Source organism: Salmo trutta, chromosome 18 (assembly GCF_901001165.1).
Source record: "Salmo trutta chromosome 18, fSalTru1.1, whole genome shotgun sequence".
Classification (NCBI taxonomy): Eukaryota; Metazoa; Chordata; class Actinopteri; order Salmoniformes; family Salmonidae; genus Salmo; species Salmo trutta.
Window position 1 is genome coordinate 18,194,711 of NC_042974.1, and position 27,486 is coordinate 18,222,196.

General features: G+C 45.3%; 1 protein-coding gene across 2 annotated transcripts; it reads right to left on the reverse strand.

Annotated features, from left to right (window-relative positions):
- Positions 1–957: 957 nt before the first annotated feature.
- tecpr1a (tectonin beta-propeller repeat containing 1a) lies at positions 958–27,276 on the reverse strand. Of its 2 annotated transcripts, none has more exons than XM_029697859.1 (24): positions 27,183–27,276; positions 21,216–21,448; positions 17,720–17,902; positions 15,800–15,922; positions 15,139–15,264; positions 14,797–14,971; positions 14,438–14,538; positions 14,012–14,113; positions 13,632–13,783; positions 12,596–13,185; positions 12,223–12,368; positions 11,871–12,026; positions 11,613–11,762; positions 11,175–11,332; positions 7,249–7,376; positions 5,508–5,707; positions 5,284–5,363; positions 5,072–5,128; positions 4,513–4,687; positions 4,276–4,411; positions 3,892–3,984; positions 3,662–3,768; positions 3,400–3,519; positions 958–3,217 (listed from the first exon to the last, which is right to left on the reverse strand). In XM_029697859.1, the coding sequence occupies exons 1-24, from the start codon at positions 27,265–27,267 to the stop codon at positions 3,068–3,070; spliced, it is 3,726 nt and encodes a 1,241-aa protein (XP_029553719.1). In that variant the 5' UTR covers positions 27,268–27,276; the 3' UTR covers positions 958–3,067. The 2 variants fall into 2 exon arrangements, with proteins under 2 accessions (XP_029553719.1, XP_029553720.1); XM_029697860.1 differs by lacking the exon at positions 27,183–27,276 and adding an exon at positions 26,807–27,006.
- Between the last annotated feature and the right edge of the window lie 210 nt (positions 27,277–27,486).

Here is a 27,486-nt window from a genome sequence, read left to right on the forward strand (position 1 = left end):
CCACAGGATTCAACTGGCTGTTACGTAGGTGGGACGAATTCGTCCCGCCGGTCCCATAGAGGTTAAAGTATAGTATTCTCCAGCATACACTGTAGCCCACAGGGGCCCAAGCTGTGTATATAGGACAGGCCACCCCTGCTGTAGATAGGGCAGGCCACCCTAGCTGTAGATAGGGCAGGCCACCCTAGCTGTAGATAGGGCAGGCCACCCCTGCTGTAGATAAATACATGTTTTCAACCTTTTAGGACCAATGTTTGTTTTCCCAGTTGAGCACTACCTCTGGACACAACAGTCACATACAGGACAAGGATATGCTTACCTATACTGGTCCCACAGACTGTCTCTGGACACAACAGTCATGTACAGGACAAGGATATGCTTACCTATACTGGTCCCACAGGCTGTCTCTGGACACAACAGTCATGTACAGGACAAGGATATGCTTACCTATACTGGTCCCACAGACTGTCTCTGGACACAACAGTCATGTACAGGACAAGGATATAATTACCTATACTGGTCCCACAGACTGTCTCTGGACACAACAGTCACATACAGGACAAGGATATGCTTACCTATACTGGTCCCACAGACTGTCTCTGGACACAACAGTCATGTACAGGACAAGGATATAATTACCTATACTTGTCCCACAGACTGTCTCTGGACACAACAGTCATGTACAGGACAAGGATATAATTACCTATACTGGTCCCACAGACTGTCTCTGGACACAACAGTCACATACAGGACAAGGATATAATTACCTTTACTGGTCCCACAGACTGTCTCTGGACACAACAGTCATGTACAGGACAAGGATATAATTACCTATACTTGTCCCACAGACTTTAGTCAAATACTGTACTGTTTAAGGAAGGGAAAGAATACACACTGTAATTTAAATGAAGTGTAAATTATTAGAAACACATTTGTATGTATATATTTTATTTTTTGGGGGGGGGTTGACACAGTTATTAAATTGCAGATTGGAAGACAAGGAGGTGGGACAAACAGTTTGAAGCAGGGAATTGAACTCATGCATCTGGTGGGAAGCGGAAGCCAGCAGTGTTACCGCTAGACCACATGATCTACACAGATCCATATGTGTACATGTCAAAATGTACAGTATGTGTTGACCAAGTTGTTTTATCTCCATGACCCTATGGTATCTTGTGTTTTTATGGTTCTTGGACATGGCTGTCTGTAGCTCAGTTGGTAGAGCATGGCGCTTCTAATGCCAGGTTCGTGGGTTCAATTCCCAATTACCACTTGTACACAAATAGTATGCAAGCATGACTGTAAGTTACCTGGAATAAATGCATCAGCTAAATGGCATATTTTATTACAACAGTGGTGTGTGTGTAACAGGTGAATGTAATAATTATGTTGCTCTTACAATGCGTGTTTGAATGATACTTGTGTAATATCTTTGTAAACCTGAGTTCTCCTGAGACTCCAAAAAAGTGTGAATTGAAAAATGTAAAACAAGAATCTTCCTTATCAATAATCACATTTATTGAGAGGACATTGACCATGCACACTATTAGGAGGAAGAAATATATAGATCAATAACAGCCTTGTTGGAGTTGGAACAGTACCGGCTTATAGTATTCTAGTTTACACCATAATCAATAAAAGCAATGGAATCCTCAAGTGAAAAGTCCTCCGCTAGACTTCTGTTTTTCATGCTATGGTGTACCCCCTTCACATCCCAACCTATAAGTGTAATGCGTCCCTCCTTTAGGATAAATCCTGCACTGTAGTAACAGCAGTATGTAGTCAGTGTCATTATCAAACAATGCACTTGTTGTATTAGGAACTGCCATAGGAAGATAAAGTGACAGTATTCACAGATATACAGTTTTCTGGACAATTAATGATTTGTAGTTGCAGTATATCAGTCACTATTGGATCTTCATCTTTCAGTTACAGCAGTAAGATGAATGAATGCCCAAACGTGATAGTTTCAGCCTTTGTGGTTTAAAGATAATAGTTAATATGACTTAATATGACTGATATTTTATGCTTTTTATATATCAATGTACAATAACCCAACCTTGAAATATCACAATGAAAACATTTATACTATACTCGTATTCAGATTTATAAAAAAAAAATATATTTGTTATTTCTACCAACCCCTTCACGTGTGTTGCCTGCCAGTCATTACTGCTAAAATCATAGGTGAAAATATGCAAATAATAGTGTTAAAACTCTTATTTTCCTGAGAAACAAACAAATGAACTTTTAAGCCTTTCAAAGACATCATTTTTTAAGCAATTCACATTTTTTATGAAAATAAAAACATGTACTTTCTTTTCAAGAGTAACACAAAAATGCTATAGAAAGAAACTGTCCCCTAGGAACATGGACATACAAACTCTTCACTGTGGCCATCACAGATACAAACTATTCAGGGGAAAGGCATATAACTGTAAAAGCGCCGTGTGCTATCAAAGGATTAATAACCTAAATTATTCTCGGTAAATAAACCCTTATTGTTTCTGATGTGACTCCAGTGGAATCTCTACGTTACCAGCAGGTACAAAGTAGGAAGTATAGTAACTTATTGGAACAGAATCAGTAAAAACTACTGATCGCCCACCTTCACAGAATCATACATCACCCACCTTCACAGAATCATACATCGCCCACCTTCACAGAATCATATATTGGGCCAATAGCATTGAATACCCCAGAAAACACTTCTTACGTTATATTTGAAAAAGTTAAACCTATCACCAATATAACATAAACAAAACATGTATTCACATACAGCACTGTACACACCTACACACAGAAAAAAAACATTCAACCAAACAATAACAATAAATAAAACAAAAAGTTATCTTAAGACCACAGATTTAAATAACGATGATGCAATGCTCGAAGACTGAGTCACACTGTTTAAAAATGACTAGTGCTCTCTATGTGGGAAATGTTGAACATGACCTGCTAGTTGTGAAGAGAGAAGGTGATTGGCTGAGTCAAGCTGAGGGCACAGAGTTAGGGTTCAAAGGTAATTGAACACAACCAGGTGATTGGACAGAAGAAGTGTGTGTGTTTAACACCTGACAGCTTTCCCGTTCTCCTCTGTGTTCCTGAAGGAGAGCGGTCTGCGGGGTCCGTTAGGGAGGGGGTCCGTTAGAAGGGGAATACGGACATGGGGAGCCTCGAAAGAGTTCCCTCTCACAGTGATGTGGTCCCAGCCACCCTGAGGAGAGAGAGGAAGAGAAGGATAGAGGGAGAGACAGAGAGAGAGAGATAGAGACAGAGAAAAAAAAGAGAGAGAGAGTGAAACAGCCCCCCCACCAAGAAAACCTTTCCATTGAAAGTCATTGGTGTCTCAGAAGCAGGTTGGTGAGTCAGGGTTAGAGGTAAGGTTAAGGGTCTCACCCCGATGCCGTAGTCCCACGACTGTCCCTTTGGCTCCATGGGCTGAACCCCCAGACGGTGACAGACTGTCCCACAGCTCAGACTGTGGCTGCCTTGCACCTTGTCAGCTATGATCCACACCTACACAACAACAATGAGAAGGGTTGAGTTACTCAACACAGTGCAATGTCAAGAAGTTAACATTTTGAAAAAAGAGAAAGTCATTATCATTCATTACTGCCGACAACAACCACCCAGGTTTTAGATTGTAGGTTCTGCTCACCTGGTCCAGAGGTCCTACGGAGACCTTGCGTACATTGTTGGAGATGTGTTCCCATGATGATCCCTGGGGGTAGCTAGGAGTCAGGCCCTGTCTGAACCACAGGTTACCTGGATGGAGAGCACCAAATTAAAATCATGACAAAAATAAAGAAGAGATGGTTCAACTAATAGACATCTGACAATAATAAAGGTCCATGTCATAGTAAGTCATGACATTTTTGTCTGTAGTACCATGTTGATCCACTGTGTAGACTGACGTCCTCCCTACAGACACCTGTTGAAGCTTCTGTCTGACTGGAGAGGGGATGTGGTACCAGCAGTCTCCTACAGGGGGCAATAGTACATTAAACAGCCAGTGATTAGAGTCTTCTCTCATCATTAGGTCCATCTCTGTGATCGGAACCAGAACTCAGAGAGAGGTAAGCTCCTCCCGAAAACAAACATTGAGCTATTACTGTAAAGCACTTTGTGACAACTGCTGATTTAAAAACAGCTTCAGAAATACATTTGAGTGATTTGACTGAACTGTTGATTAGCAGTAAGACACACAGGACTGAAAGGAGAATCCCTGGGTTCTGTCAGAGACGGTGGGTTCTGCGTGATTCTCTGACTGACCTGCAGGGCTCTGTGCAGACACGGAGCCCCTGTAGAAGGCAGAGCCATCCCTGGCAATGGCCCACACCTGGTTGGCCCCACCGATGGAGATAGACTTAAAGGGCTGGTCTGTGCCCACGTGGAGCCACGACGTCCCCTAGAAACACACGCAACCACTTCTGTTATCAACCACAATGTCTGTGTATTCATGGTGGACATGTGTGTTGTATGTTTACATATTGTGTGTGTGTGACTCACAGCAGGCGTCAGTAGGGTGACTCCCAGTCTACAGAGCACGTCTCCCTTGTTACTGATGGCCCACAGAGGGATCGGCTCAACAATGCTCTGAGCTCCACATGGGATGATGGTCACGTCACTCAACGGGATGGGTGGGACTTCCTGCCACGGCCCTGTGGTCGTCAGTTTACACTTCCTGTCAGAGGAAATACAAGGGTTGTTCAAATAGGATTTAAGTCGCACCTAGATCAGTGTACCAATAGTTGAATTAGGTGTGTAAATACTTGGCTGGAGCAAAAACATGCACTCCTTGTGGGTCCCCAAGACCAGGATTGAAGAACTCTGCCCTAGACACTGATCTAACGTCAGTTGTTGTGTTTCCTTCCCCCAATGGTTAAGGTTAGGATTTAGGTAGAGTAAAGCTGATCCTAGATCTGAGCTAACGGGCAATTTTTTCCCCCAGAGCTCAAACCCAGGGTTGTTTAAACACAGTGGGCAGACTGAGGACAGACCATAGTGTGCTTACTAAACAAATAGTGATGAGGGAACAGGGCGATTGTTGTGTAGTAACATACAGTACCTGGCCCATCGCCTACGACGGACAAAGTCCTTCAAGGTCTTGTGGCCATGATACGACCTGGAAGAGTACATACAGAGGGAGGGAGATAAAATACATCATAGTGACAGAAACAAACACATATCATGGCTGCTTTCATTTAGGGAAAAGATTCAGCAAGGTTATGTGATAGATACACCAATGAATATGTATTGGGGAAGGTTAGATACACTCACGTTGGGAAATCAGCTGCATATTGCCAACCCTCTCTGTCTGTCCCTCCAGAGATACCGTAGTCAATGGCCCAGTCTGCCACCTGATAGAGACAGAGCAGTTAGCAGAACAAACTTTGTAGGACTATTTTAGTCATCTAATGGCACTCTGCATATTTAGTTCGGGTTCAAAAGTTATATTGTCCTGGGGTGAAATTGAAATGTTTTGTCCGGTTACTGGTACCCACCCATGTCCAATGAGGGGATGGAGGCTTGGTGTTGGCCTTGGTACACTCCTGCAGTCCTGTTGCATCACTCCACATGTAACGGTCTGTTGGGAGGCCTCTGTTGGTGTAACCTGTGACTGGGTTCCACCTCTGGTTCTCATAAATGTAGACACACTTCACATCTGTCTGGGTGTAGATGTTATCTGTGCTGCTGGCCAGACCTAACAAAGACAAGAGAGGGGTTATAGTCATGAGCTGAGACAAAACAGCCATGAAACATAACCTTACACCCTGACCAAACTGGCCCCGGGCATGCGCCTGTTGATTTTGTCTATCCACAATAGATACGATAAGGACACACAGGTTAAAATACCAAAACCAACTCTGAACCAACTATATTAATTTGGGGACAGGCCGAAACACAAAGTTTGGTCACACCTACTCATTCAAAGGTTTTTCTTTATTTTTACTATGAAATAATGAATATGGAATCATGTAGTGACCAAAAAAGTCTTAAACAAATCAAAATATATTTTATATTTGAAGCTGGTTGAGAGAATGCCAAGAGTGTGCAAAGCTGTCATCAAGGCAAATATATGGCTATTTAAAATATATTTTGATTTATTTAAGACTTTTTTGGTCACTACATGATTCCATATCTGTTATTTCATCGTTTTGATGTCTTCACTATTCTACAATACTACAATGTAGAAAATAGTAAAAATAAAGAAAAACCCTTGAATGCTATTGTATGAAACATTCATGGACATTTAGCTAGCTTGCTGTTGCTAGCTAATTTGTGCTGGGAGATAAACATTGGGTTGTTATTTTACCTAAAATGCATATGGTTCTGTTTTTAGCTGGATCTTTGTAGAATTTTCACCCGGAGTCATAGAAAATTGTGTGTTTCTCCACGCCAACGATTAATCCACAGATAAAAAGGGAAACCTAGTAAATTCTTTGTTAGTTTCTTTGATTAATCTCTCCTTGTTTGTCTTTCAATAACCCATAGGGGGGTTGTATGCTCGTGAAAACCAATTAGTAGATGGGAGAGGCAGTACTTGCAGCGCATCAAGAGTCTCAAATAGAACCAAGTTCTATTTTAGCGTTCGGCAACGTGAGCAGTTTGAGAAAGAAATATTGAATAACGTACATGTATTTTTGCGCATGCAACATGCCCGGTTTGGTTTCCCTATTAGTGGCTATACAGTACTTGGTTTAAGTCTAGTCCAGTAGGTTTATGTTTAGCATATGCTTTAAGTCCAGTCCAGTAGGTTTATGTTTAGCGTATGCTTTAAGTCCAGTCCAGTAGGTTTATGTTTAGCGTATGCTTTAAGTCCAGTCCAGTAGGTTTATGTTTAGCATATGCTTTAAGTCCAGTCCAGTAGGTTTATGTTTAGCGTATGCTTTAAGTCCAGTCCAGTAGGTTTATGTTTAGCATATGCTTTAAGTCCAGTCCAGTAGGTTTATGTTTAGCATATGCTTTAAGTCCAGTCCAGTAGGTTTATGTTTAGCATATGCTTTAAGTCCAGTCCAGTAGGTTTATGTTTAGCATATGCTTTAAGTCCAGTCCAGTAGGTTTATATTTAGCGTATGCTTTAAGTCCAGTCCAGTAGGTTTATGTTTAGCGTATGCTTTAAGTCCAGTCCAGTAGGTTTATGTTTAGCATATGCTTTAAGTCCAGTCCAGTAGGTTTATATTTAGCGTATGCTTTAAGTCCAGTCCAGTAGGTTTATGTTTAGCGTATATTTTGTGTGTTTACCCTGCAAGAATCCCCCTCCATAGCCGCCGGTGTAGACCCAGACAGTGTGGTCGTAGCCAACCCCCCACACCACCCCCAGACTGTTACACTCCACCAGACGCAGGTGGCCCCCCACCTGATGCCAGAACCTGCAGACACACAACGCGGGGTTGAAGACAAAGTAAGGAAAAGTATACAATTTTAAATGAAAGGCTATTCAGACAGTCAAGGCTATTCAGACAGTCAAATCAAATCAAAGTTTATTTGTCACGTGCGGCGAATACAGCAGGTGTAGACCTTAAAGTGAACTGCTTACTTACAGGCTCTAATCAATAGTGTAAACAAGGTATTAGGTGAACAATAGGTAAGTAAAGAAATAAAACAACAGTAAAAAGACAGGCTATATACAGTAGTGAGACTATAAAAGTAGCGAGGCTACATACAGACACCGGTTAGTCAGGTTGATTGAGGTAGTATGTACATGTAGATATGGTTAAAGTGACTATGCATATATGATGAACAGAGAGTAGCAGTAGTGTAAAAGAGGGGTTGGCGGGTGGTGGGACGCAATGCAGATAGCCCGGTTAGCCAATGTGCGGGAGCACTGGTTGGTCGGCCTAACTGAGGTAGAATGTACATGAATGTATAGTTAAAGTGACTATGCATATATGATAAACAGAGAGTAGCAGCAGCGTAAAAAGAGGGGTTGGGGGGGGGGCACACAATGCAAATAGTCCAGGTAGCCATTTGATTACCTGTTCAGGAGTCTTATGGCTTGGGGGTAAAAACTGTTGAGAAGCCTTTTTTGTCCTAGACTTGGCACTCCGGTACTGCTTGCCATGCGGTAGTAGAGAGAACAGTCTATGAGTGGGGTGGCTGGGTCTTTGACAATTTTTAGGGCCTTCTTCTGACACCGCCTGGTATAGCGGTCCTGGAATGCAGGCAGCTTAGCCCCAGTGATGTACTGGGCCGAACACACTACCCTCTGTAATGCCTTGCGGTCAGAGGCCGAGCAATTGCCGTACCAGGCAGTGATGCAACCAGTCAAGATGCTCTTGATGTTGCAGCTGTAGAACCTTTTGAGGATCTCAGGACCCATGCCAAATCTTTAGTTTCTCTTCCTTTCCTGAGGGGGAATAGGCTTTGTCGTGCCCTCTTCACGACTGTCTTGGTGTGTTTGAACCATTCTAGTTTGTTGTTGATGTGGACACCAAGGAACTTGAAGCTCTCAACCTGCTCCACTACAGCCCCGTCGATGAGAATGGGGGCGTGTTCAGTCCACCTTTTCTTGTAGTCCACAATAATCTCCTTAGTTTTGGTTACGTTGAGGTATGGGTTGTTATTCTGGCACCACCCGGCCAGGTCTCTGACCTCCTCCCTATAGGCCGTCTCGTCGTTGTCGGTGATCAGGCCGACCACTGTTGTGTTGTCTGCAAACTTAATGATGGCGTTGGAGTTGTGCCTGGCCATGCAGTCGTGGGTGAACAGGGAGTACAGGAGGGGACTGAGCAGGCACCCCTGTGGAGCTCCAGTGTTGAGGATCAGCGTGGCAGATGTGTTGCTACCTACCATCACCACCTGGGGGTGGCCCATCAGGAAGTCCAGGATCCAGTTGCAGAGGGAGGTGTTTAGTCCCAGGATCCTTAGCTTAGTGATGAGCCTTGAGGGTACTATGGTGTTCAACGTTGAGCTGTAGTCAATGAATAGCTTTCTCACATAAGTGTTCCTTTTGTCCAGGTGGGAAAGGGCAGTGTGGAGTGCAGTAGAGATTGCATCATCTGTGGATCTGTTTGGGCGGTATGCAAATTGGGGTGGGTCTAGGGTTTCTGGGATAATGGTGTTGATGTGAGCCATTACCAGCCTTTCAAAGCACTTCATGTCTACGGAGGTGAGTGCTACGGGTCTGTAGTCTTTTAGGCAGGATGCCTTTGTGTTCTTGGGCACAGGGAGTATGGTGGTCTGCTTATAACATGTTGGTATTACAAACTCAATCAGGGACATGTTGAAAATGTCAGTGAAGACACCTGCCAGTTGGTCAGCACATGCCCAGAGCACACGTCCTGGTAATCCATCTGGCCCCGCAGCCTTGTGTATGTTGACCTGTTTAAAGGTCGTACTCACGTCGGCTATGGAGAGTGTGATCACACCGTCGTCCGGAACAGCTGATGCTCTCATGCATGCCTCAGTGTTGCTAGCCTCGAAGCGAGCATAGAAGTGATTTTGCTCGTCTGGTAGGCTCGTGTCACTGGGCAGCTCGCGGCTGTGCTTCCCTTTGTAGTCTGTAGTAGTTTGCAAGCCCTGCCACATAAGACGAGCGTTGGAGCCGGTGTAGTATGATTCAATCTTAGCCCTGTATTGATGCTTTTCCTGTTTGATGGTTCGTCGCAGGGCATAGCAGGATTTCTTGTAAGCTTCCGGGTTAGAGTCCCGCACCTTGAAAGCGGCAGCTCTACCCTTTAGCTCAGTGCGAATGTTGCCTGTAATCCATGGCTTCTGGTTGGGGTATGTACGTACAGTCACTGTGGGGACGACGTCCTCGATGCACTTATTGATAAAGCCATGTGATGTACTCCTCAATGCCATTGGAAGAATCCCGGAACATGTTCCAGTCTATGATTGCAAAACAGTCCTGTAGTTTAGCATCTGCTTCATCTGACCACTTTTTTATATGCCGAGTCTCTGGTGCTTCCTGCTTTAATTTTTGCTTGTAAGCAGGAATCAGGAGGATACAGTTGTAGTCGGATTTACCAAATGGAGGGCGAGGTAGAGCTTTGTACACGTCTCTGTGTGTGGAGTACAGGTGATCTAGAATTGTTTTCCCTCTGGTTGCACATTTAACATGTTGATAGAAATTTGGCAGAACTGATTTAAGTTTCCCTGCATTAAAGTCTCCGGCCACTAGGAGCGCCGCCTCTGGGTGAGTGGTTTCCTATTTGCTTATTTCCTTATACAGCTGACTGAGTGCGGTCTTAGTGCCAGCATCTCTCTGTGGTGCTAAATAAACAGCCACGAAAAGTATAGCTGAAAACTCTCTCTAGTGTGGCCCGCAATTTATCCCAATATACTCTACTTCAGGTGAGCAAAATCTAGAGACTTCCTCAGATTTCGTGCACCGGCTGTTGTTTACAAATATGCACAGACCGCCCCCCCCCCTCGTCTTACTGGAGTCAAGACTATTCAGACAGTCAAAGCTATTCAGACACTCAAGGCTATTCAGACAGTCAAAGCTATTCAGACACTCAAGGCTATTCAGACAGTCAAAGCTATTCAGACAGTCAAAGCTATTCAGACACTCAAGACTATTCAGACAGTCAAGGCTATTCAGACAGTGAAAGCTATTCAGACACTCAAGACAATTCAGACCGTCAAGGCTATTCAGACAGTCAAGACTATTCAGACAGTCAAAGCTATTCAGACAGTCAAGACTATTCAGGCACTCAAGGCTATTCGGACACTCAAGACTATTCAGACAGTCAAGACTAGTCAGACAGTCAAAGATATTCAGACAGTCAAGGCTATTCAGACAGTCAAAGCTATTCAGACACTCAAGACTATTCAGACAGTCAAGGCTATTCAGACAGTCAAGACTATTCAGACAGTCAAAGCTATTCAGACAGTCAAGGCTATTCAGACAGTCAAAGATATTCAGATAGTCAAGGCTATTCAGACAGTCAAGACTATTCAGACACTCAAGGCTATTCAGACAGTCAAGGCTATTCAGACAGTCAAAGATATTCAAATAGTCAAGGCTATTCAGACAGTCAAAGATATTCAGACAGTCAAGGCTATTCAGACAGTCAAAGATATTCAGATAGTCAAGACTATTCAGTTGTTAAGTGCATACATCTGATTAATCTAATATCTATTTATCTACAATAATAAATCCATCATATAGTTTATCTCAAGCCTTTATAAGCATCGATGACAGCCCAGAGGACGTGTCTTACATCTGGTCGCAGGGTGTAGGGTTGGGGCAGGCCTCCAGGCTAGGTGAAGGCTCACAGACGAAGATGTCTCCTTTACAGGTGACTGACCAGAGGGCTTGTTTAGAAGGGGGACCCTGGATCCCCCGGGAGTCACAGCACGACACACTCAGCAGGGCCAGCTGGGGGTACAGAGAGACAGTCAAAACATTCCCAGACTACAACTTATAAAGGATAGCATGCAGAGAGTCTTCATAAGCCCTACATCGAGGCAAAGTCATGCTACATAGGGTCATATAAAAGGTCCTTACATCTGATGCTTTACTAAACGTGGAATAACCCTTTCACCATCCTTTATTTAGCATGACATTTCCTTATGAATAAACATATGATATTCAGTGAAAATTGAGAACTTGTACTGCGTGTCTGGTTCAGGTGTAAGACAGTGATCATATAACCTACCCAGTCGTGCATCTCCAGCTCGGTGGCAGCAGCCAGTCTGATAGGCCACCTCTGTTTGGTCCTCTCTGCTGTGTAGATGGCAAACGTGTGTTTGGAGTCATTCAGCACCGGCACCAAGATAGTCACCTCGTTGATGAATGCATGTAGGTACTGGATAGAGGGAGGAGAGGAGGAGAGGGGAGAAAAATGATGAATAAATAACTAATTACAGATCACCCAAAATACACACACACACACGCACTGTGGCCCTCCCCTCACCTTCTTCTCCTCGTTGAAGTTGTAGTAGAGGAAGAGGATGCCGTCCTGGTTTCCCTCTGGTCCTGAGAACTGCTCCAGGGCAAACCTCACGTCCACCCATTTATGGGGCTTCCAGTCCCTCCACCACTGCATGGTCCCTTTCTTCACCCACACAGACTGGGATGGAGGGGGGAGGGAGGAAGAGAAGGAGGGAACGGAGGGGAGAGGGAGGGAGAGAAGGAGGTGACGAGGGAGGGAGACTAATGAGCCTCTATACAACAAGGACAAGTCATAAACAAACAAATTTCATCATGGCAACCAGAAAAAGCATTTGCAAGCATTCAAGTTGTAAGGACGTTCAAGTTGTCGGTACCTGTTCTATGGCCTGTTCGTAGTGTTTAAAGTTGTCCATCTCTCTCTTGGAGCGTTGGCTGAGCTGTTCAAAGATCTGTTTCCGCCAGGCAGCTGTCTGGGCTAGACTGATGGACAGACTCATGGACTGGACTGAAGATGTCAGGGCTGGGAGAGACAAATAGACAAAGATCAAAATCTTTATCAACAACATGTGAAGAAACACTCCAGTGGCTCAACAACAACAACAACAAGCACAGGGACACTGTTCCATCAGCCAGAAGGGTGTATTCTGATGTAATTGGAGCTGGAGTTTTGTATAGTACTAGGCTTGTTTTGATATGCAGGAGAAATAGAATTTCAGGGTGATACAATATCTACAGTATGTGTCTCACCTGTGGTAGAGTTGAACCAGTTGAGCTGGGAGTGGCAGTCCACACCACAACCTCCTCCACTGACCCATGCCCAGAGCGGGTGTTCATCCGCCCCATACGGCTCTTCCTGACACAGGGTGTAGGTGGCCACAGAGGACAGGCTACAGGTGTCAGCCGCGTCCCCTCTCACCCCAGCAGGCCCCACAGCCAGGTGAGTCTGTGCCTCTTCTAGGTCCACGTTACTCCATTGGGAGTCCCCAGGCCCCCCAGACAGGCTGGGGGACAGAACCAGGGCCGGAGCGGGAGACTTGGCATCTGCTTCCCGAAGAGAGGCCTCCTCTTCTGGGATAGAGGGACCGGCGGTGACGGCAGTGGTGGCCCCCTCCCGTTTGACCTTGCGGTCAGAGAGCATCTCGGAGATGAAGCTGTCGCTGGTGACCTTGGGGATGCGTGGTTTGGGGACGTCGGGGTCAACAGGAGGGGGCTCAGGGGGAGGGGAGGAGGGGCAGGCCCCTACTTCTAGGACTGCCCTCTGTGGACCGTTCTCTGTGTCTGAGTCTTCACTCATCACAGACTGTGCTCGCACCTCACCACTGAAGAAACAACCAGCACTTTGTGAGAGATAAAGAGAGAGACACACACAGATAGAGACAGACAGACAGAGAGAGAGAGAGAGGGAGAGAGAGAGAGAGAGAGGGAGAGAGAGAGAGAGAGGGAGAGAGAGAGAGATAGAGAGAGAGAGAGAGAGAGAGAGAGACAGAGAGAGGGAGAGACAGAGAGAGAGGGAGACAGAGAGAGAGAGAGAGAGAGAGAGAGAGAGAGAGAGAGAGAGAGAAAGAGAGAGACAGAGAGAGAGAGAGAGGGAGAGACAGAGAGAGACAGAGAGAGAGAGAGAGAGAGAGAGAGAGAGAGAGAGAGAGAGAGAGAAAAACTATTAGTATTACACAGAGCACCCAGCTGGCAGACTGCTTGGCTAATCGCTTTATGTATCCGAGGTTGCCCAAGCAGTGAAAACAATGTGTGTGTGTTTATGTGTGTGTTCATGTCCCCAGTCCACCTGTGCAGACTGCTACTGCTGGCGGAGGAGTGGGACCTGATGTCTCCGTCTCGGGGCACGTTGACAGCCTTCCAGGCTTTACCACTCAACTCACTGGAGGTCACACCCTGACGGAAATACACTGCTCGGTCCTCACAGCTGATACCCCACACCTGGACGGGACAGGACACATGAGGCGAGAGCCAGACAAGAAACTAACACGACACTGTGTTTGTTCTCCATTACTAAACTGCCTTTTAATCATTATGCATCGTTTCTTCATGAATGAATGTACAGTTTATGATATTAAGCCCATGCCGTAAGGCTTGGCTATGAGAGTCTAAGGGAACGTTATAATTAGTTGAATAAGCAGAGGAAAGAGTTAAGTCATGGCTCCTTACCTGGTCGTTGAGACCCACGTTAATCATGACCATCTCCCCGATCATCCCAATCCAGCCTGAACCACGGGGGTTATAGGAGCTGATGCCACGTCTGAACCATACCTAACAGGTACCGACAGAAGATCAGCAGGGAAACAGACATGACTGAATGATTCATAACCAGAGGTAGACATGTGGCAGAATTAAAATGACATTTGTGTTTTTTGCCTGAATTCCTCCTTTAGCTCGTGTTCACCATTGTCCAGCACCACATTAACTATCAACAATAAATTCAAATTCAGTTTTTTGTTTCATTTTTTAAGCGTCTTTGAGATTCTTCATGTAACGAATAGTGCTATTTAAATGAAATCTATTAGTATCATGATCTCCAATAATGAAGCATAGAAATGAGTGTTCAGTTATGGACACTCAGTGGTATTGTCTTACCTTGTTGTCCTTGGTGACAGCCCAGACTACGTTGTCCCCCACAGCTACGTGGATGGCCCCGGCCTCTGGGTTGGGAGAGTCCACCACTACCCAGGAGGAGCCTGACAGGGAGAGAAGAGGAGTAATGAGGATCTCTCTATCTCTCTCTCTTTCTCTCGCTCGCTCCTTCTCTCTCTCCTTCTCTCTGGCTCTCTCTGTCTCTTTCTTTATCTCTCTCCCTCTCTCTCTTTGTCTCTCGCTTTGTTTCTCTCGCTCTCCATTACACACACACACACAAACAGACACAAGCATGCTGTCTCTCTGTGTCTCTCTAACATGCCCATCCACGGATACACACACTTCCTCTGTCAACCAGTCACCTTGTGGGTAGTCTCTGGTGATGCCCTCCCTGACGATGAGTTGTCCCTCCCAGAGCACGGCCCAGACCAGGTCCCCTGGACCACAGCTGATCTGCACCACCTCCCCAGGCAGAGACACCTCCTCCCAGCCATCCCCCTCTGGGCTGTGGTGGTGGATACCCTCACGAAACCACACCTAATGACCCAGATCAAACAATCAGTCAATCAAATGATTTAGGAATACATTAGAATTGTGTACAACCTGGCAGTGTTTTGTGATCTCTGAAGATATGACCTCCCCCTCTGAGCTGTGTGTGTCTGTGTATGTTAGTGTGTGTGTGTGTGTTTGTGTGTGTGTGTTACCTTGCCCTGTAGAGACACGGCCCACAGAGACAACCTCCCCCTGGGCTCCTCACTGATCTCCCAGCCTCCACAGCTGATGTCATTAAAGGGGTCTGGAAGGGGACCACTGTGACCCTCTGACGGGATCTGGTAACAGAGAGAGAGACAGGTCAACACACACACACACACACACACACACACACACACACACACACACACACACGGGAACAGACACACGGGAACACACAGGAACACACAGGAACACACACACACAGGAACACACACACACAGGAACACACACACACACAGGAACACACACACACACACACACTCAGGAACACACACACACACACGGGAACACACACACGGGAACACACAGGAACACACACACACACAGGAACACACACACACAGGAACACACACAGGAACACACACACACGGGAACACACACAGGAACACACACAGACACACAGGAACAGACACACACAGGAACACACACACACAGACACACACAGGAACCCAGACAGACACACACGTACACACACACACACACACATACACACATGCGTACATATACTGTAAACTACAGTACATGATGAGTACAATACAAAGCCTGTACACTGCAGAGGTACACAGTTACATCCTGGTTGTGGCAAGTGATTATATTTCTCCAAATACACACCTTGGCCCAGGTGTCCGTGGCCTTGTACCTCCTGTAGCGGATCCATCGCCTGCGACGGACACATGAGTTCCACTTCTTGTCTTTAGTGTAGGTGGCAGGGAAGTCTATGGCATAGGTCCAACCCTGCAGACACACAGACAGACCCATTCACACATTAATCAGCATGTTTAGTGAGTTCCAACGGTATTAGGACACTGACACGTTGTTGTTTTGGCTCTGTACTCCAGAACTTTGGATGTGAAATGATAAAATGGCTATGAGGTTAAAGTGCAGATGGTCAGCTTTTTAATTTGAGGGTATTTTCATCATTATCGGGTGAACCGTTTAGAAATTACTTTTTGTACATAGTCCCCCCCATTTTAGGAAACCAAAAGTACTGGGTCAAATTCACTTATATGTGTATTAAAGTAGTACAAAGTTACGTTTTTGCTAACCTCCCCTGTTACTGTAATGGTTAGAGGTAAGCATATCTTGGGGGTGTGATATTTGTGCATCTGTAACATTCTCACTCATCACTATTCAAGACTCATTCAGGATGATCTGTAATCACCGTAGCATCCACATTAATGTAGAAGTGTTTAGAAATATATTCTATTCTTATTTACAATAAAAGGGAATCCATAATGACACAATACATTATTTACCATAAATTTCTACTGGGAACAAAATAATCTGAAACACAGCCAAAACAAACAGCAAATGCATCCAAAAATGTGTAAAGTCACAAGCGTGATGTAAGCATTGCGCGCTATCAATATGGGACCAAATACATCACTTTTTACTACATTAATTCACATACTTTTGTTCCCCTAAAATGGGGGGACTATGTACAAACAGTGCTGTAATTTCTAAACGGTTCACCCGATATGGATGAAAATACCCTAAAATGAAATCTGCCAGTCTGCAATTTAACCTTGTAGTCATTGTATCATCTCAAATCCAAAATGTTGGAGTACAGAGCCAAAACAACAACAAATGTGTCACTAAGTACACTAAATCCAACCATTTCATGCAGATGAATTACCTGACGCATGGAAAAAGTCCAGACTGGGCTGATGGAAACATGAAATGAGGGTACAATTTTATAAATGCCGACAGACAATTTGTTCTTTCGACATGGTGGGATCTTTTTGTGTCTGTAAAATTAATTATGCGAGAAATAGCAGTGAAAATAACCATGATATCGATGATATGGTGTGTGGCCCTCCCACTACGACTCAGGAAAGCATGCGGTTTATTATTATTATAAGTTATGATGAACTTCACAGGGTGGTGAAAGTGCAAGGTGATGAACTTGATGCTCCTTTCCAATACATATCGAGGTTCTTATTCTGGTGACATGATGATCACTCTTATGAATAATAATCTCATAATATAGGTAGCCTACCCACTGTACCTGCCAGCTGTTGGCTAGAGCGCAAGTGCCAAGACCAGAGTGGGCCCATTTCTATACAATGCAACAATTTTTGTGACAAAACCATCAGTACATTTCAAAATGTGATGGAAACCCATTTAACATGTTTTTTTTTTTGGTACATGGGAAATTCATGGAAAAGTTATTTTTATGTGCACTACATCATCATGCAGAGCATTTTATCCGCAAAAAGTCAGTTTGATTGAAACATCTCTGGTGGGAAAATGGGCATATTGTTTTATGCAGATTTTAGAATATTGGAATGAAAATCTGTCACCAATTGGATGGAAACCTAGCTAGTCTACTGTTGGAGATCACTGTCTGTGAGGGGCAAGACAATGACAGAGAGGGAGGGAAGAAAGACAGAGAGAGGGAGAGAGAGAAGGAGAGAGAGGGAAAGAGAGAGGGAGAGAATAGAGATAGAGGGGAATCATAAAATGGAGGAGGCAAGAGAGGAGAGAGAAAGATACAGAAAAGAGAGAAAGACAGAAAGAGAGAACATTCACTTCTTTCTCTGTGGGCTCTCCTCCAAAGTTCTCGTCAATGTACCAGTCCCCCTCCCACTCCCAGTTGGTCGAGGGAAGGAGGAAGCTTTCAAGGGGTTGGTGTTCCAGTCCTGTGATGTTACTCCACTGCCAGCGGTCGCTCGGCAACAAGCGATCCGAGAAGTTATCCATGGGATTCCATCGCTGAGAGAGAAAGAGAGAGAGAGAGGGAGATATATATATATTTATTATTATTACTTTTTTTTATTTAACTTTTATTTAACTAGGCAAATCAGTTAAGAACAAATTCTTATTTACAATGACGGCCTACTCCAGCCAAACCTGGACGACGCTGGGCCAATTGTGCGCTGTCCTATGGGACTCCCAATCTCGGCTGGATGTGATACATATATACAGTATATATATATATATATAGAGAGAGACTATTAAAGACTACCAGAACCCACTGGATTCTCCAATTACATTAAATGAACTACAGGACAAAATACAAACCCTCCAACCCAAAAAGGCCTGTGGTGTTGATGGTATTGTCAATGAAATTATAAAATATACAGATCACAAATTCCTATTGGCTATACTTTAACTCTTCAACATCATCCTTAGCTCTGGCATCTTCCCCAATATCTGGAACCAAGGACTGATCACCCCAATCCACAAAAGTGGAGACAAATATGACCCCAATAACTACCGTGGGATATGTGTCAACAGCAACGTTGGGAAAATCCTCTGCATTATCATTAACAGCAGACTAATTCATTTCCACAGTAAAAACAATGTACTGAGCAAATGTCAAATTTACTTTTTACCAAATTACTTGACGACAGACCACTTATTCACCCTGCACACCCTAATTGACAAACAAACAAAAAAACATGGGCAAAGTCTTTTCATGCTTTGTTGATTTCAAAAAGCTTTTGACTCAATTTGGCATGAGGGTCTACTATACAAATTCAAGGGGTTAGAAATTCCATGTACACAAACAACAAGTTTGGGGTTAAAACTGGCAAAAAACAAACCCATTTCTTTCCACAGGGCCGTGGGGTGAGAAAGGGATGCAGCTTAAGCTCCACCCTCTTCAACATATATATCAACAAATTGGTGAGGGCACTAGAACAGTCTGCAGCACCTGGCCTCACCCTACTAGAATCTGAAGTCAAATGTCTACTGTTTGCTGATGATCTGGTGCTTCTGTCACCAACCAAGGAGGGCCTTCAGCAGCACCTAGTTCTTCTGCACATATTCTGCCAGACCTGGGCCCTGACAGTAAATCTCAGGAAGACAAAAATAATGGTGTTCCAAAAAAGGTCCAGTCGCCAGGACCACAAAAACAAATTCCATCTAGACACCATTGCCCTAGAGCACACAAAAAATGATACATACCTTGGCCTAAACATCAGCACCACAGGTAACTTCCACAAAGCTGTGAACGAGTTGAGAGATAAGGCAAGAAGGGCCTTCTATGCCATCAAAAGGTACATAAAATTCAACATACCAATTAGGATCTAGCTAAAAAATACTTGAATCAGTTATAGAACCCATCGCCCTTCGTGGTTGTGAGGTCTAGGGTCCGCTCACCAACCAAGAATTCACCAAAGTGAGACTCTGCATGCAGAATTCTGCAAAAATATCCTGCATGTACAATGTAAAACACCAAACCATGCAAGCAGAGCAGAAAAGAGCCGTCAAAATCCAGAAAAGAGCCGTTAAATTCTACAACCACCGAAAAGGAAGCGATTCCCAAACCAATAACAAAGCCATCACCTACAGAGAGAGAGATGAACCTGGAGAAGAGCCCCCTAAGCAAGCTGGTCCTTGGGCTCTGTTCACAAACACAAACACACCCCACAGAGTCCCAGGACAGCAAAACAATTAGACCTAACCAAATCATGAGAAAACAAAAAGATTATTACTTGACACATTGGAAAAAATTAACAAACAAATGGAGTAAACTACAATGCTATTTGTCCCTAAACAGAGAGCACACAGTGCCAGAATACCTGACCACTGTGACTGACCCAAACTTAACGAAAGCTTTGACTATGTACAGACTCAGTGAGCATAGCCTTGCTATTGAGAAAGGCCGCCGTAGGCAGACCTGGCTCTCAAGAGAAGACAGGCTATGTGCACACTACCCACAAAATGAGATGGAAACTGACCTGCACTTCCTAACATCCTGCGAAATGTATGACCATATTAGAGACACATATTTCCCTCAGGTTACACAGATCCACAAAGAGTTAGAAAACAAACCCAATTTTGATAAACTCCCATATCTACTGGGTGAAATACCACAGTGTGCCATCACAGCAGCAATATTTGTGACCTGTTCCCACAAGAAAACCAGTGAAGAGTGAACACCATTGTAAATACAACCCAATATTTTCCCTTTTGTACTTTAACTATTTGCACATCGTTACAACACTGTATATTGACAATATGACACTTGAAATGTCTTTATTCTTTTGGAACTTCTGAGAGTATAATTTTTACTGCAAATATTTATTGTTTATTTCACTTTTGTTTATTATCTACTTCACTTGTTTTGACAATGTTAACATATGTTTTCCATGCCAATAACGCGCTTGAATTGAAACTGAATTGAATTGCGAGAGAGAGAGGGTTACAAGAACCATAAATGCATCAGGTGCAAGAGAAGCACAAACACAGTCACAGACAGACACACAGCCCCACACACACACACAGCCCACCCTCCCCCAGCCCCACACACACACAGCCCACCCTCCCCCCCACACACACAGCCCACCCTCCCCCAGCCCCACACACACACACAGCCCACCCTCCCCCAGCCCCACACACACACAGCCCACCCTCCCCCAGCCCCACACACACACAGCCCACCCTCCCCCAGCCCCACACACACACACACAGCCCACCCCCCCAGCCCCACACACACACACACAGCCCACCCCCCCCGGCCCCACACACACACACACAGCCCACCCTCCACCGCCCCACACACACACAGCCCACCCTCCCCCAGCCCCACACACACACATACAGCCCACCCTCCACCGCCCCACACACACACAGCCCACCCTCCCCCAGCCCCACACACACACATACAGCCCACCCTCCACCGTCCCACACACACACAGCCCACCCTCCCCCAGCCCCACACACACACAGCCCACCCTCCCCCAGCCCCACACACACAGCCCACCCTCCCCAGCCCCACACACACACAGCCCACCCTCCCCCAGCCCCACACACACACAGCCCACCCTCCCCCAGCCCCACACACACACAGCCCACCCTCCCCCAGCCCCACACACACACAGCCCACCCTCCCCCAGCCCCACACACACACAGCCCACCCTCCCCCAGCCCCACACACACACAGCCCACCCTCCCCCAGCCCCACACACACACAGCCCACCCTCCCCCAGCCCCACACACACACAGCCCACCCTCCCCCTCCCCCAGCCCCACACACACACAGCCCACCCTCCCCCCGCCCCACACACACACCCTATACCTGGTTCTCGAATGTCTCCTCCTGGTAGCGTATGGGAACATCACTAGAGTGGACATTCAGGTAGATGTGATGGTCACAGGCGATACCCCAGCAACACTGCTGCACGGCTGTCACCCTCTTAAACTCTAACACAGCATCACGACACTGCTCCCACTGCTGCCCTCCGGTGGACAAGCTGTACACGCGCCCGTACACATCCACTGCCCACAGCAGGGACACAGGCATGTTCAGGCCTAAGGAGAGGAAAGACGTACTGAAGTAAGATGCACTGCTTTCATTTAAAAGATTCAACTGTTTGGTCTAAAAATAAGGACATTTACCTCAGGGTCAAACCAGCAGGCCATCAGATTTGGCACCAGTGCTCCTTATAGGACACATCACCACTCTATACTCCTCTATAAACTGGTCATCTCTGCATACCTGTCGCAAGACCCACTGGTGATGCTTATTTGTAAAACCCTCTTAGGCCTCACTCCCCCCTATCTGAGATATCTACTGCAGCCCTCATCCTCCACATACAACACCCGTTCACTCCCCCCTATCTGAGATGTCTACTGCAGCCCTCATCCTCCACATACAACACCCGTTCACTCCCCCCTATGTGAGATATCTACTGCAGCCCTCATCCTCCACATACAACACCCGTTCACTCCCCCCTATCTGAGATGTCTACTGCAGCCCTCATCCTCCACATACAACACCCGTTCACTCCCCCCTATCTGAGATATCTACTGCAGCCCTCATCCTCCCCATACAACACCCGTTCACTCCCCCCTATCTGAGATATCTACTGCAGCCCTCATCCTCCACATACAACACCCGTTCACTACCCCCCTATCTGAGATGTCTACTGCAGCCCTCATCCTCCACATACAACACCCGTTCACTCCCCCTATCTGAGATGTCTACTGCAGCCCTCATCCTCCACATACAACACCCGTTCTGCCAGTCACATTCTGTTAAAGGTCCCACGCGGAACATAATTACACATCATTTGTACACTGCAAATCAACCACAAGAAGCCCAAACAGATATAATATTTGACTAAAACATAATCATTTCAAACCTTGCTTATATTTGTATATGATGTGTGGGAATACTTGGGAACTGATTTCTTAAACTTAAATCACTTAGAAGCTGATTTCCTGGTGTTTTAATAATATTTTATGTGCAACAATAAAATTACAATTAAAAATAATAATGTAAGTTTGGTTATTACATTTTTTTGCTCTGAAAAATTGTGGGGCCAAATAAAACCACCTGCGGGCCAAATTTGGCCAGCAGGCCGGCAGTTAAGGGAGCATTGATCTACACTCATTGAAGTGGTTTTAACAGGTGACATCAATAAGGCATCATAACTTTCATCTGCATTCACCTGGCCAGTCTATGTCTCCTGGTCAGTCTATGTACACTCAGTGTATATTGTCTCTTTGTCCCTTTGATTGTAGCAGGCAGTCACAGCTTTAAAATAATCTCATCCAACCCAAGTCTATCCATTTGGAGGTAAAACGCCAACCTGACCTTACATCAGTGTGTAACATCCTGTCCTATTTCTTACCCACTGGTACTAGGACCTATCCACAGGGCGTACTTGAGAAGACTCATGAGACCATAGGCCTATTGGTAAAATGCACATGAGGGGGTACTTCAGGGGTACTCCAGGCAGAGCAAAATTCCGTTGGTGGTACAGTAAAATAAAACGGTTGGGAACCACTGGACTAGGGGCACTGTTCTATCTTGTTGTTGGGAACCACTGGACTAGGGGCACTGTTCTATGTTGATGTTGGGAACCACTGGACTAGGGGCACTGTTCTATCTTGTTGTTGGGAACCACTGGACTAGGGGCACTGTTCTATCTTGTTGTTGGGAACCACTGGACTAGGGGCACTGTTCTATGTTGATGTTGGGAACCACTGGACTAGGGGCACTGTTCTATGTTGATGTTGGGAACCACTGGACTAGGGGCACTGTTCTATGTTGATGTTGGGAACCACTGGACTAGGGGCACTGTTCTATCTTGTTGTTGGGAACCACTGGGTTAGGGGCACTGTTCTATCTTGTTGTTGGGAACCACTGGACTAGGGGCACTGTTCTATCTTGTTGTTGGGAACCACTGGACTAGGGGCACTGTTCTATCTTGTTGTTGGGAACCACTGGACTAGGGGCACTGTTCTATCTTGTTGTTGGGAACCACTGGACTAGGGGCACTGTTCTATCTTGTTGTTGGGATCCACTGGACTAGGGGCACTGTTCTATCTTGTTGTTCGGAACCACTGGGTTAGGGGCACTGTTCTATCTTGTTGTTGGGAACCACTGGGTTAGGGGCACTGTTCTATCTTGTTGTTGGGAACCACTGGGTTAGGGGCACTGTTCTATGTTGATGTTGGAAACCACTGGACTAGGGGCACTGTTCTATCTTGTTGTTGGGAACCACTGGACTAGGGGCACTGTTCTATCTTGTTGTTGGGAACCACTGGACTAGGGGCACTGTTCTATCTTGTTGTTGGGAACCACTGCACTAGGGGCACTGTTCTATGTTGATGTTGGAAACCACTGGACTAGGGGCACTGTTCTATCTTGTTGTTGGGAACCACTGCACTAGGGGCACTGTTCTATGTTGTTGTTGGGATTTAGGGATCATGCTGTGAGGTTACAATAATAACCATGATTAAAGCTGCAATATGTAACTTTAGGGGCGACCCGAAATGTGAGTTATAGATCTGACAATATTTTACTAGGCAAGTCAGTTAAGAACAAATTCTTATTTACAATGACGGCCTGCCCCAGCCAAAACCGTACGACGCTGGGCCAATTGTGCGCCACCCTATGGGACTCCCAATCACGGCCAGATGTGATACAGCCTGGATTTGAAGCAGGGACTGGGGTGATGCCTCTTGAACTGAGATGCAGTGCCTTAGACTTCTGGGCCACTTGGGAGCCTGTTCTATGTGCACTATGTCTATGCTTCCCACTCTTAAATTTAGTTTTGCATCTTTTACTTTCGGTTTTGTACACTAGATTAAAACAGCTGAAATTTCAATATTTTTGGCTATGGAAAATATACACTGCTCAAAAAAATAAAGGGAACACTAAAATAACACATCCTAGATCTGAATGAATGAAATAATCTTATTAAATACTTTTTTCTTTACATAGTTGAATGTGCTGACAACATAATCACACAAAAATAATCAATGGAAATCCAATTGATCAACGCATGGAGGTCTGGATTTGGAGTCACACTCAAAATTAAAGTGGAAAACCACACTACAGGCTGATCCAACTTTGATGTAATGTCCTTAAAACAAGTCAAAATGAGGCTCAGTAGTGTGTGTGGCCTCCACGTGCCTGTATGACCTCCCTACAACGCCTGGGCATGCTCCTGATGAGGTGACGGATGGTCTCCTGAGGGATCTCCTCCCAGACCTGGACTAAAGCATCCGCCAACTCCTGGACAGTCTTTGGTGCAACGTGGCGTTGGTGGATGGAGCAAGACATGATGTCCCAGATGTGCTCAATTGGATTCAGGTCTGGGGAACGGGCGGGCCAGTCCATAGCATCAATGCCTTCCTCTTGCAGGAACTGCTGACACACTCCAGCCACATGAGGTCTAGCATTGTCTTGCATTAGGAGGAACCCAGGGCCAACCCCACCAGCATATGGTCTCACAAGGGGTCTGAGGATCTCATCTCGGTACCTAATGGCAGTCAGGCTACCTCTGGCGAGCACATGGAGGGCTGTGCGGCCCCCCAAAGAAATGCCACCCCACACCATGACTGACCCACCGCCAAACCGGTCATGCTGGAGGATGTTGCAGGCAGCAGAACGTTCTCCACGGCATCTCCAGACTCTGTCACGTCTGTCACGTGCTCAGTGTGAACCTGCTTTCATCTGTGAAGAGCACAGGGCGCCAATGGCGAATTTGCTAATCTTGGTGTTCTCTGGCAAATGCCAAACGTCCTGCACGGTGTTGGGCTGTAAGCACAACCCCCACCTGTGGATGTCGGGCCCTCATACCACCCTCATGGAGTCTGTTTCTGACCGTTTGAGCAGACACATGCACATTTGTGGCCTGCTGGAGGTCATTTTGCAGGGCTCTGGCAGTGCTCCTCCTGCTCCTCCTTGCACAAAGGCGGAGGTAGCGGTCCTGCTGCTGGGTTGTTGCCCTCCTACGGCCTCCTCCACGTCTCCTGATGTACTGGCCTGTCTCCTGGTAGCGCCTCCATGCTCTGGGCACTACGCTGACAGACACAGCAAACCTTCTTGCCACAGCTTGCATTGATGTGCCATCCTGGATGAGCTGCACTACCTGAGCCACTTGTGTGGGTTGTAGACTCCATCTCATGCTACCACTAGAGTGAAAGCACCGCCAGCATTCAAAAGTGACCAAAACATCAGCCAGGAAGCATAGGAACTGAGAAGTGGTCTGTGGTCCCCACCTGCAGAACCACTCCTTTATTGGGGGTGTCTTGCTAATTGCCTATAATTTCCACCTGTTGTCTATTCCATTTGCACAACAGCATATGAAATGTATTGTCAATCAGTGTTGCTTCCTAAGTGGACAGTTTGATTTCACAGACGTGTGATTGACTTGGAGTTACATTGTGTTGTTTAAGTGTTCCCTTTATTTTTGGAGCAGTATATTTCACAGTGGTTTAGACAACACAACAATATTTAGATGATACAAAGATATTTCACAACGGTTTAGATGATACAATGATACTCTACACTATACTAGCTTGTTTTGTCACATAAACTGAAATTAGGCGAACTATTAGAATTTTAGCAACTAGGAAATGGCGGAGTGATTTCTGCATAGTGCATCTTTAATTAATACAACAGTGCTTTGTTTACACTATTTAATCCACATCTCAGGTAGACTGAGTCACGTGTCTTCATCACTGCCCTATATTCTGAACACTGTGGTCATTACACCATAGTCTATGTGGCATAACAGAAATATAGTATGACGTTTATCATGAATAACTTAATAATTTTAAAGGGGATTTGCTGAGTTTTTATGTTAAAACTAACACCCTTCCTCTCTTTTGCTTCCTGTATATTATGCAATGTCTGGAGCGAGTGATGCTCTTCAAAGGCCTAGCCCCTGTCACTAGCAATTAATAAACTGATGTAGCCAGAGAGAGACCTCTGTGTACTGTCTGAACCGAGCTGAGATATGATCTTTAATAGCCCACTTGACTCGACAGTCTCTTTAGCGACAATTGTCACCCACCAAGCAAACCGCAACATTGTAACTTGTTGCGTGAATACTGTGGAAAATGAATGACATTTGTTACATTGTAATAGCGCAGTGAATGATCAACATGGATACATTGTAGTTAGTACAATCTTGCTAAGTGACATATAGCTAGGCTTCGGTTTGGCTTATAAAGCACTCTAAACTAGTATTAGCCAGCTAAGTTTATCACAGGTAGTCTGCTATTTGTGCATAATATAGCTAGCTGGCTGCTGCTGTCAGAAAATCTACAACCGCATAACTGAATGACATTATGTTGCTTATAGGGAGGTTGACCACTGCAAAACCAGAAATTAAATAGCTTGCAAGTTAGCAGTAGCTCATCACTTACCTTGTGCTCCCTCTCATAAACGGAATGGCAGTTCACGTAAAACACTGCAATTCATTCGGCATATCAGATAGAATATACAGTGACTTCACGATAACCACCACTGTATCTATTTACATTACATTACATTTATCAATCGTTTCCTAATCCGAAACAGGAAGTGTTGGGTTGTACTGTAAACGCAGATTGGCTGCTGCACCAAAATGAACCAATAGCTACATTTGTCCAGTAGGTAACGCTTGTCGTTCAGTTATTAAAGGGCAGTACATGGTCTGATGGCATTGGATAAAATAATAGAATACAATCTATAATGTACTTGTCTTTCCTTACCAGCACTGAATTTGCTTATAGCTGGTATATTGAGGAAAGTTTTACTTACAATGACTGTGATGTGTGGCTTGCACTGAATGTAAGAGCCAATGTATACGTGAACCCGAAAATGTGGTCGGAGGCGCCATATTCATATGAATGGTGTGACGCAATTGCGAAACCTCTGGAGGGGCGCAGAGGCCAATTTGAGCTCTGTACCGCATCATCGTGCGCCTCTCAAATGTTGTGACCAAATGTTGTGACAATGCAGAGGGCTCTGTATAGCTCCGCATTGACACACACACACACACAAGATATAACCTCTAGGAGTAGACAGTGGACATAATGTACAGTAATGTCCTATTGACAATCCC

What these genes read in the sequence shown, in the direction of transcription:
- tecpr1a (XM_029697859.1), bottom strand. Translation starts at nt 27,267, where the DNA reads ATGAATATGGCGCCTCCGACCACATTTTCGGGTTCACGTATACATTGG. An exon ending in CCACGGACACCTGGGCCAAG is followed by an intron (nt 15,265 to 15,799) that starts GTGTGTATTTGG and finishes CTCTGTTACCAG; the next exon opens with ATCCCGTCAGAGGGTCACAG. An exon ending in TATGCAGCTGATTTCCCAAC is followed by an intron (nt 5,129 to 5,283) that starts GTGAGTGTATCT and finishes GTACTCTTCCAG; the next exon opens with GTCGTATCATGGCCACAAGA.